Below are 14172 nucleotides of genomic sequence, written 5' to 3' on the forward strand. Positions count from 1 at the left end.
AAACCTTTTATTTTGAAAAACATACCGAGTGTCGTTTAGTTTGGTCTGACTAGAATCGATTGAGAGCTCGTTGCAAAGTAGCTGGAGCAGCTTCTCTGTCGTTTACAGAGCTACTTTGGCAATGTAAATAAAATGTTTAGTAGTCAGGGCATTCAGGCTGTAAGAGTTGTTTTTAACAACGCTAAAAACTGCTTTCTTCACCTGCCATTGACGTTGATATCGCACCTTTCCTTACAGGAGGTAGGTTAGCCTAGCTAAACCACTACATTTAAAAAGTTAAACATTTAAATAGTGTCACTCTTTCTTTATGTCTATATATACCTGACATGTCATTTTTATTTCCATATGTATGTTTTGTTATTCTCTTAAATAATAGACTAAATGTTGGTAATTTAACTGAATCCTTATCCTAAATATCAATAATTATTTCACTTTCTCTGTAAAGACATAAATCTTCATTAACCAGATTGATAGCGTTTAGAAATCAAATTGAACTACATCTTTTCGGTAGCTTGAGAATTCGCAAATCTCGCAACAATTCACCTCGTTGCATAGTATCACATCTCTTATCATGTTCTCCTAAAATATACTTTTAATCAAATAATTTATCAGACTTACTTTACTTTTTTTATTTTTTTATTACCAAATCAAAATCTGAAGAAATTAGCACTCATCTATATTAATATATTAACCCCCTTTACTCTCATATATGAAATTTACTGGAACTGTCTGCAAAATGTCAGTTTTTAGACATTTAAAAAAAAGGATCTTTTTTAAGTTATTTAAAAATAATAATAATGTTAGAACTGTAAATATACAGTCATATGTTTATATTACTATTTTTAATGTATTTATTACTGTTTTCAATGCTGCACTTAAAAAAAATGCAATTATCTAGAGCTGTTTTAAATGAAATTTATTTTTGTATACACTCATGTATACTAAATAAATCTAAGTTTAAAGTCTAAATTTTAGATCAAACTGACAGAGACATACCTCAAAAGTTAACTTTCCTCTGCAATCAAAGGGGGAGCCACACAAAAACATGTTTTTTTTTCTACATGAAAAAGTTGATACTCTTTTGCTTTCTTTTGTTTTATATCCTGTTGATAAGAAAAAGTGGAGTTTTTGTTGTTTTTATTAGAGTGAGAACATAAATCAGGCGATAGTAGAAACCTGTTCTTATTTTCTTTCTAAGAGGAGCATGTAGGACCCTCCAAATCCATATTCTACCTACACTTATATTTTTAGTTCGAGGGGTAGCACACATGTTTTCTTTCTTTTTTAGAATCAGGCCTTGGAGCTTTCCTGGGGCAATGGGCCTGCAGTTTTCCTCAGCTGGACCCGAAACAGGGTGTCCTCCGACCCACAGGACCACAACGTCGAGCTGTGCTGGCAACTGGGAGAGAAACTGGGTCTGAAAGACGGAGAACAAGTTGAGTTTATTTGTTTCTTGCTTTGCTGTTTTGCTTTTACCATAGGACACACAAAAAGAAAAGAAATCCTTTGTTACATTAAAGTGATGTCAAAGCAGATCCTATTGTTGTTTAATTGATGTTGTTGTTTCATTCAGGCTTTTCTTAAAGCGTGTCATCAAGTTTCATCTTTAAGTCAGGTGTTTGTGGAGCCTTTGTCGGCTGATGACTGGGAGATCTTGGTGAGTGATGGTAACATTGCATCTCAGTCTTCAGAATAGCTGCAGTGCCTTACAGAAGTACAATCAACAGTGGGACATTTTTCCCATTAGAATCATGTTGAAGTGCGTCTGGCTGTGCGTTTATTACAATTAACTCTAAATTTATAGCATATTTAAACATCAGCTTTCAGGTTTTCCCAAAGATTCTTTACTCTGCCCATTAATCAACTTTATTTAAGCTCTGCCTCTTCTTTTATAGTGAACTTGACCTCAGCCCCACTGTCTTTCCTTTTTTTCCCCTATAGTTAGCTGAATCTGCCTTCTGATAAATGCAGGCCCACCTGGGCATCCCCAAGACATTATGTTCTCATTAACCAGGAGCAGGACACGGTGCTGGTTTTCTGCTCCATTTAGCATTTTGCTAAAAAGTTCAAATTTGGGTCTCATTTACTTGTCTACTACATGCATTTTGGGAAGTTAAAATGGATAACTGATGCCTAGTTTTTAACCATGACATTATTCTTGTAGCTCTCCCATAAGCGTCTCATTTATGGACTAATAGTTGTCCTGAGGACAGATTCTTCCACTTGACCTGTTGATATCAGCAGCTCCTTCCAGAGTCATGTTGGACTTATTGAGCACTTTTCCAAACACACTCTATGTTCTTACAAATACCACTATCAACATACATTATAAAAAAATTTAAAATGATCATAATCTCCCTTTAGTGTCACATGAAGGTTTCACATACATTTAGGTTAGGTTTATATAGTTTTCCTGGACTTAATAAATGTTTATTTTTCGTTGATTGTAAGCTGTTGCTCTTCTTAATCTAAATGTATATCCATGTCATCTTTTGTTAAATTTTGTTCTCCTCTCTTTATGTGACTAACCCTTCCAGGAGCTACACAGTTCTACATTGGAGCAGCAGCTTCTGGATCAGATCCGAGTGGTTTTCCAGCATGCCGTGTTTCCTGTTTGGGTGAATAGGCAAACAGTAATCTACATTAGAATAGGTATGGTTAATTTGGCTGTTCCTTTATATCCATGCGGTCATATTTTGTCATTGGATAATACTCACAAGCACCCTGTCATCTATCTTAATTCAATGCAGCTTCCGTTTCTCCATTTGCACCATTTGGACGTTTGGAGCAGTTCACAGAACTCATGGTATCTCCGAAGATCCGATCTGATATCGGCAACCTTGATGACGCCAGCACAAGATCTAGCCTTGATCGGCCAGATGCCAGCCAGTCTTCCGCCTCCAAACCAATATCAGATAATATCCCCTGTTCTGACATCAGTCAACATCGGGGAGGCATTACTGACCTGAAGAGCTTGCTCCGTCATGTTATAAGGGGCTCTTACTATCAAGTTAAAGAACATCCTCCTGTACCCAACATCCCTGTCATTTTTCCCGACTCCATCTACAGAGTGTGCGGTTTTCCTCCGGATCCTCTTTGTACTATAAATCACATTGCTAATGGAGTTATTCACATTTTTCCCTGGAGCCTTAGTCTGAACACAACAATTAGAGGAGGGCAATCTGTTGTGACGTATGGTCGTCTTTTTAAAGTATTATCCCCGAAGGAGGCGAAAGAGAAATCAAAGCAGGGAACAGAGAAAAGGAAGAATGGAGGAGGGGAAAATGATAGAGGTATGAATCAAAGAGAGGAGGCAAAAGGGGAAGAGGCCACTGTGGTCAGGGTGGTATGCCATGAAGCTGAGATGTTGGAGAGAGGTCACAGCAAGGGGAAGATCCATAGTGGAAGAGTGTGGGTGAGGAAAATATACATTTATGCAAACTTACTGAGTCTAAAACAACTTAAGTTTTATGTTAATTATTCAACTTTATCCTTTTGCAATCAAATAATGTACCTTAATGTATTTTATTCAAGCAGCACTAAGTAGTGCATCATTTATCATTTTTTTTCATAACAAAGTTATAAATGAAAATGTTGCATGCAATACGTTCAACACTGTAGAACCAGCTTTTATAGCAGTTTTAACTGCAGGTCTTTGGGGATTTCTCTCTAGTATCTTTGCACATCTAGAGACTGGAATTTTTTCCCTTCAGAATAGTAGGGCTGGACTGCTAATTAGTTTTGCAATAGAATCAAAATTAAACAAAATACAGTTTTGAAATCAGAGAGGCACTGAAGTTTGGTCCCATGTTTAACAAGATTAAGATATTTATTATTTCATTCCGGCATTTAGTGTGTTTTTTCCACCACACAATAGATGGTTTGTCATTTAAACCATCTATTGTAACGCTGTGTATTTTGATTTCTTGAGCTGCTGCAAGGTGAACTTAACCTGCAGTCTTAAGCTTTTGTGACCTTTAGTTTTTCTTGCAGTCTTGTTCTGTATTTAAACCCACGTAGTTCCTCATGATCTCTGTAGAGCTTTGTTTTTGTCGACTCCCAACAGGGTGATGCTTCACCACCTTTCTCAGCCAAACTATTGCGTCTTTAGGGTCATGTGACCCATCCAACTCCTTCCACATTTGCTGCTTTTGTGTAGAATACTCCTTTACGGGGAAGCTGCATTCATAGTGATCATCCATCCATCCTAGCAATGCATTAATTTGTTTTGGTGTATTAGATCAATTCTCAAGATTACATACAAATAAGACATATAGGTTTGTGGGGCTTTTTTTGTATCTAAAAGTAAAAAAAAAAAAAACGTCAATATATGAAATTTTAAATTCTTTTGCAAGGCACTGTGTATATTCTTCAATATCTGTTCTATTTTTCTCAGATACCACAGCCTCTGGCCTGCAAGTTGAACATCCAGCCTCATTCATCAGTCAGAATTAAACCCGTGAAATCAGTCGTCAAAGTAGCCTCCGACATCCGTCTACAGCCTCTAACATCTCTGGTAGGCACCGGAAAGGAGGCTCACGACTTTGTGATTGCATTTGTACAGATCCGTAACAAGATGTACAGCTTTAATATATGCATATAGTTGACATTTTTTTTCTTCTTTTGTTCAGCTTGAGGAAAACGATGATGAGATCCAGACAACTTTTCTCGGCTGGCTGCACACAAAGAGTCATGAACCTTTGGCGTGTCTGACTCCGCGCTCTGGCACTGTCCTCCTACACGGAAATGATGGTGATTCAGTCTTTTTACTTCTGCTACAAGCTCTGAGAAGTGGAATAACAAAGCAGTTTGACATCAATCTCTATCTATGATGGATATGTCATTTTTTCATAATAAATATATATTATTTTTCCCCCTTTTTTTTATAGCAAAGATGGACTTATGTTTGACGGTGCTGAAACCAGAACCAGAGAACGATCCTCCAGATCAGATGTTTCTTTTAGCACCCACTGTTCTCCAGAAGGAAAACATACAGGTTAGAAAGTGCATTAAACCCCCACTAACACTGTTTTTTTTTGTCTTGTTTTTTCTCAATGTTTTCTTAACTTTAAGGCTTACCGACTTCTGTGACATTTTGTGAATTTCAGGTGAGCAGACAGACGATGGGACAGCCTGCTCCAAATACTAGTACTGAAGCAAAAGAGATGGAGCTCCTCTCACCTAAACTACTTGGGTAAGTTATAAAAACTGTTTCAGCTTTAAATTTTTGTTTTAAAAAAAGTTACCCTAAGATGTTTAAACTTGCTGCTTCTATTCTAGTGGGATTGGAGACCTTATAAAGACTGGATTCCAGTTTATTTCCCACAACCTGCTGGGTAGTCCCCTCTCAAGGGAACTTTGTTCCTTTGGGCGGGGACTCAAAGGAGGAGCACTGCTCATCACTGGTGCCAAGGTAGATCTTTACATTTTAAATTGCCATTTAAAAATATTCCGTCCTCTAAAATGTTCCCTTTACAACTACATGCTACAATGTCTTTCTCTAGGTATTATGTAATGGATTTTACACAACGTAGCATCCAGGTTTAAATAGCATTAAAATTTGCATTGTGTTTTATTTTTATTTAGTTTTTTTAATTCTATTTTAGTTTTAGTGTATTCGTATTTTGTACTATAGTTATAGTTTTAGTCATCTATGTAATCTGGCTTACATAGTGGGGAAAGATTAAAAAATAATAAATGATAGAAATAAAACCCAGAAAAGAACAGTCTGCTGAAGCAACACAAATGACCCGATTGCCCTACCGGCCATCTGCTGGTGAAATGTGGTACTGCAGGAAAAAAGGAAAGCAGATACGAAAAATTAGAACTCATATTATAAGAAAGACACAAACTAAAAGCACATTCTCTCTTAAAATTCTGTCAGTTTTGAATAGTTTTGTAAACTCTTATTACAGTTCCAGGCAATTTTCTTTTCTTTTTTGTTCATAGTTTCATTTTTATTTTTTTTTTTATTTCAGTTAAGGGAAGTGTTCTTTACAATTCTCGTTTTTAGTTTTAGTTAATGATAATAACCTTACTTGGCATATATATGTAGGAACTGAAATATAGGCTGAAAAATAAAGAGTTTATAAAGAAAATCAACAGAAAATAAAAATCTAAAAAATTGGGTGTACATTTTGATACAGCCAAAACCATTTAACTGTATACAGTATTTGTTTCAGCTTTTGCTGGTTATGCAGGTCTAAATCTGAAAGCTGTTTGTCCCATTATATAATAACTCAAGCTAGATCAGTTTCCAGGTGGATTTATATCTGGGTCTGTATTCATACAGATTATCTGTCCTCTCGCTAAGCTCCTAAAAAAACCTGAAATTTCCTGCCAAGGAGTTTTAACTTAAGTGCTACTCAATGTAAAATTACCTTTTTTTGCATTTAAACTGAATTTAATAAATCTCTTGACTACCTTTTTTTTTATCATAGTCTTTCATGTGATATTTTTTTACTTCTGCAATATCTGTCTAAAACCACCTCAGTGCTAATTAGCTGAATGGTGACTACTGCAGCTGATTTTTCGTACTGGTTCAAACGGTACATGCTAATACATGCTTAGTCACAGGCTCAGCCATGCATCACCATAGTCCCCTGTTCCACCACACTCTAACATATGCCTCCATAGACATGCTGTCCTCTGCCGCCTCTGCAGCAGCGGCTTCAGGCTCGACTGAGTCAGCGCCTTGAAGCAAGCCATTCAAACTGTGTTCCCTAGCATCTCAACCCTCTGTGATGTTATTATCAATGTCCCTCTACTCACACTCCATTCGTCAATATGTACTTAAACTTGTAGAGAGTGTGAATTTATAGATAGATTTTCCTTAATTCTTCAAGAGAGTCTGGCTACAGACCTGCGCTGTCAGGACCCTTTATGGCAGACCTGCAAAACTGGGTCTCCTGCACTGTCAGGACCAGAAGTTTATTCCACAAGTTGTATTTGAAACCTTCGGGAATAGCGCGCAACACGTGTTTGCTGCCAGATTAGAGTTTATGAGTTAAACTGAGCATAGGAGTGTTTTGAATTAAAGAGTAAACCAAAATCCTCATAGGATAGCCAACCTCCAAATACCCTTTTCCATCCAGTGATCCAAATACAGAGACGTATTTCTATGTAGCACATATCTATTATTCCAGATAAGAGTTTGGTGGGGAGTGAAATTGTGCGTGTACATAAGTTTCCAGCATAACAACACGGGGAGTTTATATACGCTAGCTTTTACTTTGAAAGTCTTTGAATAAAATTCCGGTTCTTACAGTACATTAGACCTCAGCTCTGCAACCAGGCTCCTGACAGTGCAGCTCTGGCTCCTGACAGTGCAGCTAAGATTTATTTAACTATGATTCATTTAACTTTTTAGGTGCTGGATCAGCCAAACAGATCTCCCTGTTTCACCACATTCTCTTTGGCCTAAGGTGCTTTGTGACAAACCTTTATATTACTGAGAGAAACTTCTAAGAAAAATCTTTGAAAAATTATCTCACTAAGAGTTTCTTTTAGCCTATGAATTCTTTGTGAATCCTTGAATCCCGATAACATACTTTAAAAGTTTATTTTCCAAAATGTAGAACAGTTCAATGGGTGTGAATACTTTAGTTAAGTATTGACGTTGACAAGAGAATTGGTGATTTTAAAAGTGGGGGAAAAAATAAAGTAGCATTTATTTTGTTGTTAATAACAATAAATAACAACACCTACCATAGCTGCTCCATTATTCAGAGGTCACCACAGCATATATCACAACTTGCTCGTAGAATTAGTCTGAATTAACCCTAGTAGTTATGAAAATGTTAATAATGATGATAATAACAAAATAATTCTACAAACAACTGAAAACAGACAGTATGGTTAAGCTGTTCCCCAAATGGCAGCACAGTTGCAATACTTAACTTCTGAAGTTAAGATCCCTCTTCTTAAAGGGGGGTGCGAATTATTTGAAAACAAAAGAAGGATTTAGTTTAAAAATATTTATTAGGAACACAGAAAAATTACCCCAAATATGTTGAGGAAACTAAACGTTAATCATCTACTTGAATATTCTGAGATTATACACAGGCATGCTATTTGAATAATGAATATATATTTGTTCTGATTTATGTCAAGTACCTTTCCTGTTTTCTCTCACAGGGGAGTGGGAAGAGCTCTCTGTCCCGGGCCCTTTGCAGAAAAGCCAGAGAGGATTTGGACGCACATGTGGAGGTGTTGGACTGCAAAAAGCTTCAAGGTCAAGAAACATTTCTTAACGTGGAAAAGTATCAGATGCCAGCAGAACCTTGATAAGTTTCTATTCAATTTTAGGCAAAAGGGCCGACACTGTGAGGCAGGTCCTGCAGGATGTTTTTGAACAGGCAGAGTGGGGACAACCCTCTGTGGTCCTGCTGGATGACCTGGATCATTTGACTCATGCACCATCATCAGCTGAACATGAGCATGGGCCTGAGGCTCTCCTGCAGCAACACATTGCACAAAGTCAGTTTTAAGAAAAGAAATGTCTATATAGGGCTTGAGAGCAGACATTAAAAGATTGGGTCTTGTTTGATATAAACCAGTATCTGTTCTGGGCTGCAGGTTTGTATGATATAGTGGATGAGGCAGTGCTCCACTCCAGCCTGGTATGTCTGATCATCACCAGCCAGAGCGAACACTCTCTCCACCCTTCTCTCACAGAAGTCCAGGGATCCCATCTCATCCAGGGATTTTTAAACATCCAGCCACCAGACCAGGTCAGAGCTAACTTCCCCACATTGACACACAGAACGGCATAAGTCGTATAAACACTAAGAAAATGTTGCTTTGCAGGCCCAGAGAGCAGAGATCCTGCATCATTTGATCCAGAGGAAGCCCTTCCTGTCTGAGGAGAGCTTGAAAGACCTGGATCTAGAGGCTGTTGCCAAGAGGACAGAGGGATACACGGCCCAGGATCTCACTGTGCTGTTGGAGCGTGCAATCCATGCTAACACAATGCAAAAAGGACCCAGTGATCAAGGTAAAACCTTCAACAAAATGCATAATAAAGTTACTTACTTATTATGATCTGTTAAATTAATCAAAGTTTGTATTTGTTTGCCCCCTTTATTTCTCAGCTGTCTGTCTGTCATGGAGGGATTTCCTGCATGCTCTCAGTGGGTTCACTCCTCCATCACTGTGGGGCGTGGAGCTTCACACTCCGAGCGGTGTTGGACTAGAGAAAGTGGGAGGGTTACGAGAAGTGCGACAGCAGCTTATGGACACCATCCTGCTCCCTGCTAAGGTTAGGATGCGACTCTTCAGAGCAACGCGCTGCATCAATCCTCAGACTCACAGCTGCAAGCTAAAGTAGAACTATGGCTGCAGCTGACCATTGTTTTGCTAATCGGTTAATCTGTAGATTTGTTTTTTCCAGTTGATCAATTTATAATCGGATGGCAAAAGGTTTCTTAAATAGTTTTTTAGAGAATTAAAACAGGTGAATCTAAAAATTCTATTTGAGGAGCTCTGGATAGAGCATATTGACAGATGAAAACATTTTTATTTGATCTTAAATGCAAAATATAAATATTTTTTGTTTCATTTTGCTATAGTCACCCCTAAGTTTGCTGATGTATAAGCTAAGGGCGTGTTATCAGAGTATCTATATTCCAGTTAACATTTAATCGATTACTAAATTAGTTGAGGATTATTTCAATAATCAGGATTAATTTGATGAAATGTTTCAGCCCTAAATAGGAACTTTACAGCATTTGTTAATGACAAGTGATTTGTTAAGATGCAGTGACATCATACTGCGTTCAGATTGACAACCTTTCAGTCGTTTTATTTTTAATGTCTCATCATAGATCAGAAATGTCCATTTTTTTATTAAAGTTTAATTTGATGCTCTGCAGTATCCCATCCTCTTCTCCAACCTTCCTATCCGGCATTGCTCTGGAATCCTTCTCTATGGAGCTCCAGGTACAGGGAAAACGCTTCTGATCAGGGCTGTCGCCAAAGACAGCGGTATGAACTTCATCAGCATTAAGGTAGCTCTGCTTGCATCATCTTAAGGGCTCAAGTTTTGTGTTTGAGGAGAACAAGGACTTGTTTATTGAGATAAACTATTGCACATGCAGGGACCTGAACTTCTGAGTAAATATATCGGAGCCAGTGAGCAAGGAGTCCGTGACGTTTTCCAGAGGTAAACTTTTTTTTCTTTTTTTGCAATATTTTAACCCTGTATAGAGCACCTTTTCTTTTTGTTTCAGGGCACAAGGTGCCAAACCTTGCATCCTTTTCTTTGATGAGTTCGACTCTTTGGCACCAAGAAGAGGCCATGACAGCACGGGGGTAACAGACCGCGTGGTCAACCAGCTGCTTACCGAGCTGGATGGGGTGGAAGGCCTGCAGGGTAGGCTCAAACATCAGTGCATCTTTAACCTTCTAAACTGATGTTATTATAGTTTTTTTTTTTTCTTTTCTTTCTTTCTCTCATTGGTTGATTGGTTCTCTTTTTTTTTTTTTCTTTTCTTTCTTTCTCTCTGTGATTTTACAATATTTAAAGGAACTAGAGGTTTCTGCTTCAACAAAGCCACTGTGCTACCTTGGTTTCCTTTCTCTGTCGTGCCCTTTGTCACAGTGTTGTAGCAAAACTCGACAACAGTCAGTTTCAGCCCACTTAAATAAACTGAAAGATAATAAAAGCTTCACAGCTCTTTAGCCTTTCACCCTCGTGCTTGACAAGAATTATACTTGGTGCTGTAAACTCCTCCTTTTCTAGTAAATTGCTTTTTCAGAGTTCTTTATTTGCTAAGCGGTGGTATGAGGTGAACATCCTTTACACACTTGATAGAGATACTCTGAAGTGGTAAACAACTCTACCTAGCTTAATAGACAGTCAGTTGCAGGTTGGAGTTTCCTGCTGGTGTCTTTTTTTGTGTCTGTATTGTGTAAACGAACACCTGACTGGAGCAGACCAGAAAACAGCCAAAACTTTTGCTGTTACAGAGACGGTCGGACATTTTCAGTGATCAGTTAATCTTTAGTTTTTAAGGGAGCAGTCGTGCTTTCATCACATTTCTGACTTTTTTTACTTTCATTATTACACAAAGGTACACACTTAGTAGTAAGTAACACATTAAAAACTGCACTTTTCTTAGTTCATGTATCTGATCTTTAACACGAATTTGAATTATTTTAAATTCCTTCATAGTCTTGGTACCTTCAGAGCTTAATTAGGGGGCTTTGTCAGGCCTGGATTAATTTTCACAGCACTTCAGAATATGGAAATTTTTTGTTGTTTTTTTTTTTGTTTTTTTTTTTACAAAACGTTTTATTTATTTGTTTTCAACACCAGTGGCTTGTATTTTTTTTTTTTTCGACAGTAGGCTGACAGGAAATGGGGTATGACAGAGGGGGAGAGACACCCAGCAAAGGACCTATCAAGCACACCACCCAAAACATTTTTTTTTCCTATCAATCCTCTAAAAAATATGATCATATATTGTTTATACAGTTCCTCAAGATGACATGTTTAGCAATTTTCTAAATTTAAATAAGCCAAATTGCAACAAAAATAGATTTCTATAGACATGTGGATCTTATTTCGACATAATGTGGTTTTTCTAGGAGTGTATGTGCTCGCAGCCACCAGCCGTCCAGATCTAATAGACCCAGCACTACTGAGACCAGGAAGACTGGACAAGTCCCTCTATTGTCCTCCTCCAGACCAGGTGTGTAGGTTTAATATTCAATCATCTGCTCCATTCATTATTATTTTTTATTATAGTCACCCCTCCAATAGGTATTGTATTAAAGTCTCATTGCTGCTTTTGTGTCCTGTAGTTAAAAACTGTCTCCTTTATGTTTTAAGGAAGCTCGTATTGAGATCCTAAAGGCTCTAAGTTCTGGCCTCTCTCTCGCTCCGGATGTTGACCTGGAACAGCTGGCAGCAGTGACACAGCACTTCACTGGAGCAGACCTAAAGGCTCTACTCTACAACGCACAACTAGAGGCTGTCCACAGCTCAGGCGTCGGCACATCCCAGGTATTGGGCTGCTTTGGACTGAGAAAACAAAAGGCAAACTCTTGCAAATCATTTTGATCCTCTTTGCTCTTGTAGTTTTAAACGTTAACCTTGTTTTGTTAATCAGGAGCTGACCTCGGTCTCAGACAGCGACATGAGCCTGTCTTCCATGATCTTCCCAAATAACACCAGCAGCTCAGATGACTCTGTCGGAGAAGGAGACCAGAACCTAGTGCTGGACCAGTCGATGAGTCATCTGGAGCCTGCAGAGCTACATGTGGAACATGAAGAACAGCACGCTAACGTCTGGAGGCTGTACTTTGGAAGCTCTTTTGAGTCAGAGACTGAAAACTCACCAGTTTCTAGACGGGTGAGCTTAAATTGCCTCACGGCAGAACCTGTTCCACGTTTCGTTTTAAACATTATCACAGTTAAAACATATGATTTTTGTAATTTAGTGGGATTCTACTGTGACTAACACAAGGCATTTCTTCATTATGAAGAAGAGGAAAAATATAACCTTTTGTCTGTATATTTCTTTTTTCCCTCAAATAAAAATGAGAAGTGTGACTTTAATTTGTAAAATATTTAGGAAATCAGGAATTATTTCTGTTTACATTTACAATCATGCACCACCTTGTGTCTCCCACATAAAATCTAACTAAATATATGAATGTTTGTTTAAATGTAATAGAATTTGAAAAGCTTTTAATGGATCCCGGTACTTTAGCATGTTACTGGGTACATCTTGTATTAGCATATTTCCAACATGTCTTCTGAGGGAAAATCTGCTCAGTCTTCAGAACTGTCCTATAGATGTCACTGCATCTGTGCCCTTATCCTCTAACCTTTCTCCAGCGTTGTCTCCAGATTATTATTAACAACAGATACTAAAAATACTTCGTCATTTTGACTTAATGCATTAATATAGTCTCTGTTTAAACATCTGCATGTTTTAACAGGACTCACCTTACGTCTCTGGACCCAACTCCAGAGAGCCAGTCAGCAGCCTCCCTCCGGCTTATATGTCATCCATCCAGACGGGATACAAAGAGCTCTGCTCTGAGCAGCTGGAGCGCCTCCAACAGGACATCAGATGCATCAAGAATAGCTACAGGAAAGGAAAAGTAGGTGAAAGCAAGCCATGAAAAATTTTAAATTATATTTTTTGCATCTTATCAGTTCTAATCTCATCAGTTTTCTTATTTCAGATAACTTATTCTTAATTCCAGCAGATTTAATCCTTTACCTGTCTATCTGTGTTTATTTTCTGAGCAGGAAGAATTGGTCTGGATGCGTTCAGCCTCCAGCCAGCTGGGCCTCCTGCTGTCTCAGGCTCACATTAAATCTGCCCTGGCTGTGACTAGACCCTCACTCAGCCCAGCCGACTGGAGCAAATACAGTAAACTGTAAGTGCTAGCTAACCAGACGACTCTTGGCTAGATTAAAACTCAAATTAGAGCAGTAATGTATCCAAAATGCTTTAGTTTATCAGTTATCAGGGTAATTGTAAGCAGTTATGAAAAAGATGATAGAGGAATGTCAATAAAGTTTATCATCAAAGTAATCGAGTACTACATTTAGGTCTGTCTAAAGAGAAATGTTTGCACAATTTATTTTCAGTTTATCTCATCTAAACCCGATTTTCCCTTTTAGGTATGAAACATTTGGAGGTTTAGAGGACAAGCTGCATCCACGTGTGCCGTTCACACCAGGACAACACGTCACTCTTGCCTGATGGCTTCATTCATCTTAATTTGTTTCAGAAATTTAAACTTGATTGTAATTTTTTTTTCCCCTACTAATGTATTTAAATAAAAGGTTTAGTTTCTAATATGTAATTATTGCACATATGTATAAATGTAGATCTTTTATAATTCCAAAAGATAATTATTAAAAAAACAATGGTTATCATTTTTATGTCCAATTTTTCTTTCAGAATGTTCCTTTGAAGTTTAGAAAAATATCTGAATTTCATTTGATCATTTTCTAGATCTTGTGTGGGGGAGATAAAAAAAAATGTCTTAATTCATAAATACTTTATTGATCCCAAAGAGAAATTAAATATAACTCTTAAAAGATTAGTTAAAAGTGCAAAGAGTACACCAAAAGAATATTTATTTCTGAACTGTACATAATGATATCAAACCTTTAAAAGATTTTTGTGCCTTGAAGAAATTACAAGT

The 14172-nt window shown here is 37.7% G+C and overlaps 1 protein-coding gene across 2 annotated transcripts; it reads left to right on the forward strand.

Annotated features, from left to right (window-relative positions):
• The first annotated feature begins 38 nt into the window (after positions 1-38).
• pex1 (peroxisomal biogenesis factor 1) lies at positions 39-13866 on the forward strand. Of its 2 annotated transcripts, none has more exons than XM_015372409.1 (24): positions 39-240; positions 1289-1435; positions 1574-1657; positions 2538-2652; positions 2751-3415; positions 4397-4516; positions 4632-4752; positions 4890-4996; positions 5109-5194; positions 5281-5413; positions 8137-8233; positions 8308-8478; positions 8578-8732; positions 8809-8995; positions 9093-9259; positions 9873-10007; positions 10098-10162; positions 10230-10372; positions 11590-11693; positions 11834-12007; positions 12114-12356; positions 12949-13113; positions 13262-13395; positions 13643-13866. In XM_015372409.1, the coding sequence occupies exons 1-24, from the start codon at positions 133-135 to the stop codon at positions 13722-13724; spliced, it is 3708 nt and encodes a 1235-aa protein (XP_015227895.1). In that variant the 5' UTR covers positions 39-132; the 3' UTR covers positions 13725-13866. The 2 variants fall into 2 exon arrangements, with proteins under 2 accessions (XP_015227895.1, XP_015227896.1); XM_015372410.1 differs by having other exon boundaries at positions 13265-13395.
• The last annotated feature ends 306 nt before the right edge of the window (positions 13867-14172 follow it).

The sequence above is a fragment of the Cyprinodon variegatus genome, unplaced genomic scaffold (genome assembly GCF_000732505.1).
Source record: "Cyprinodon variegatus isolate N-32 unplaced genomic scaffold, C_variegatus-1.0 Scaffold71, whole genome shotgun sequence".
NCBI lineage: Eukaryota > Metazoa > Chordata > Actinopteri > Cyprinodontiformes > Cyprinodontidae > Cyprinodon > Cyprinodon variegatus.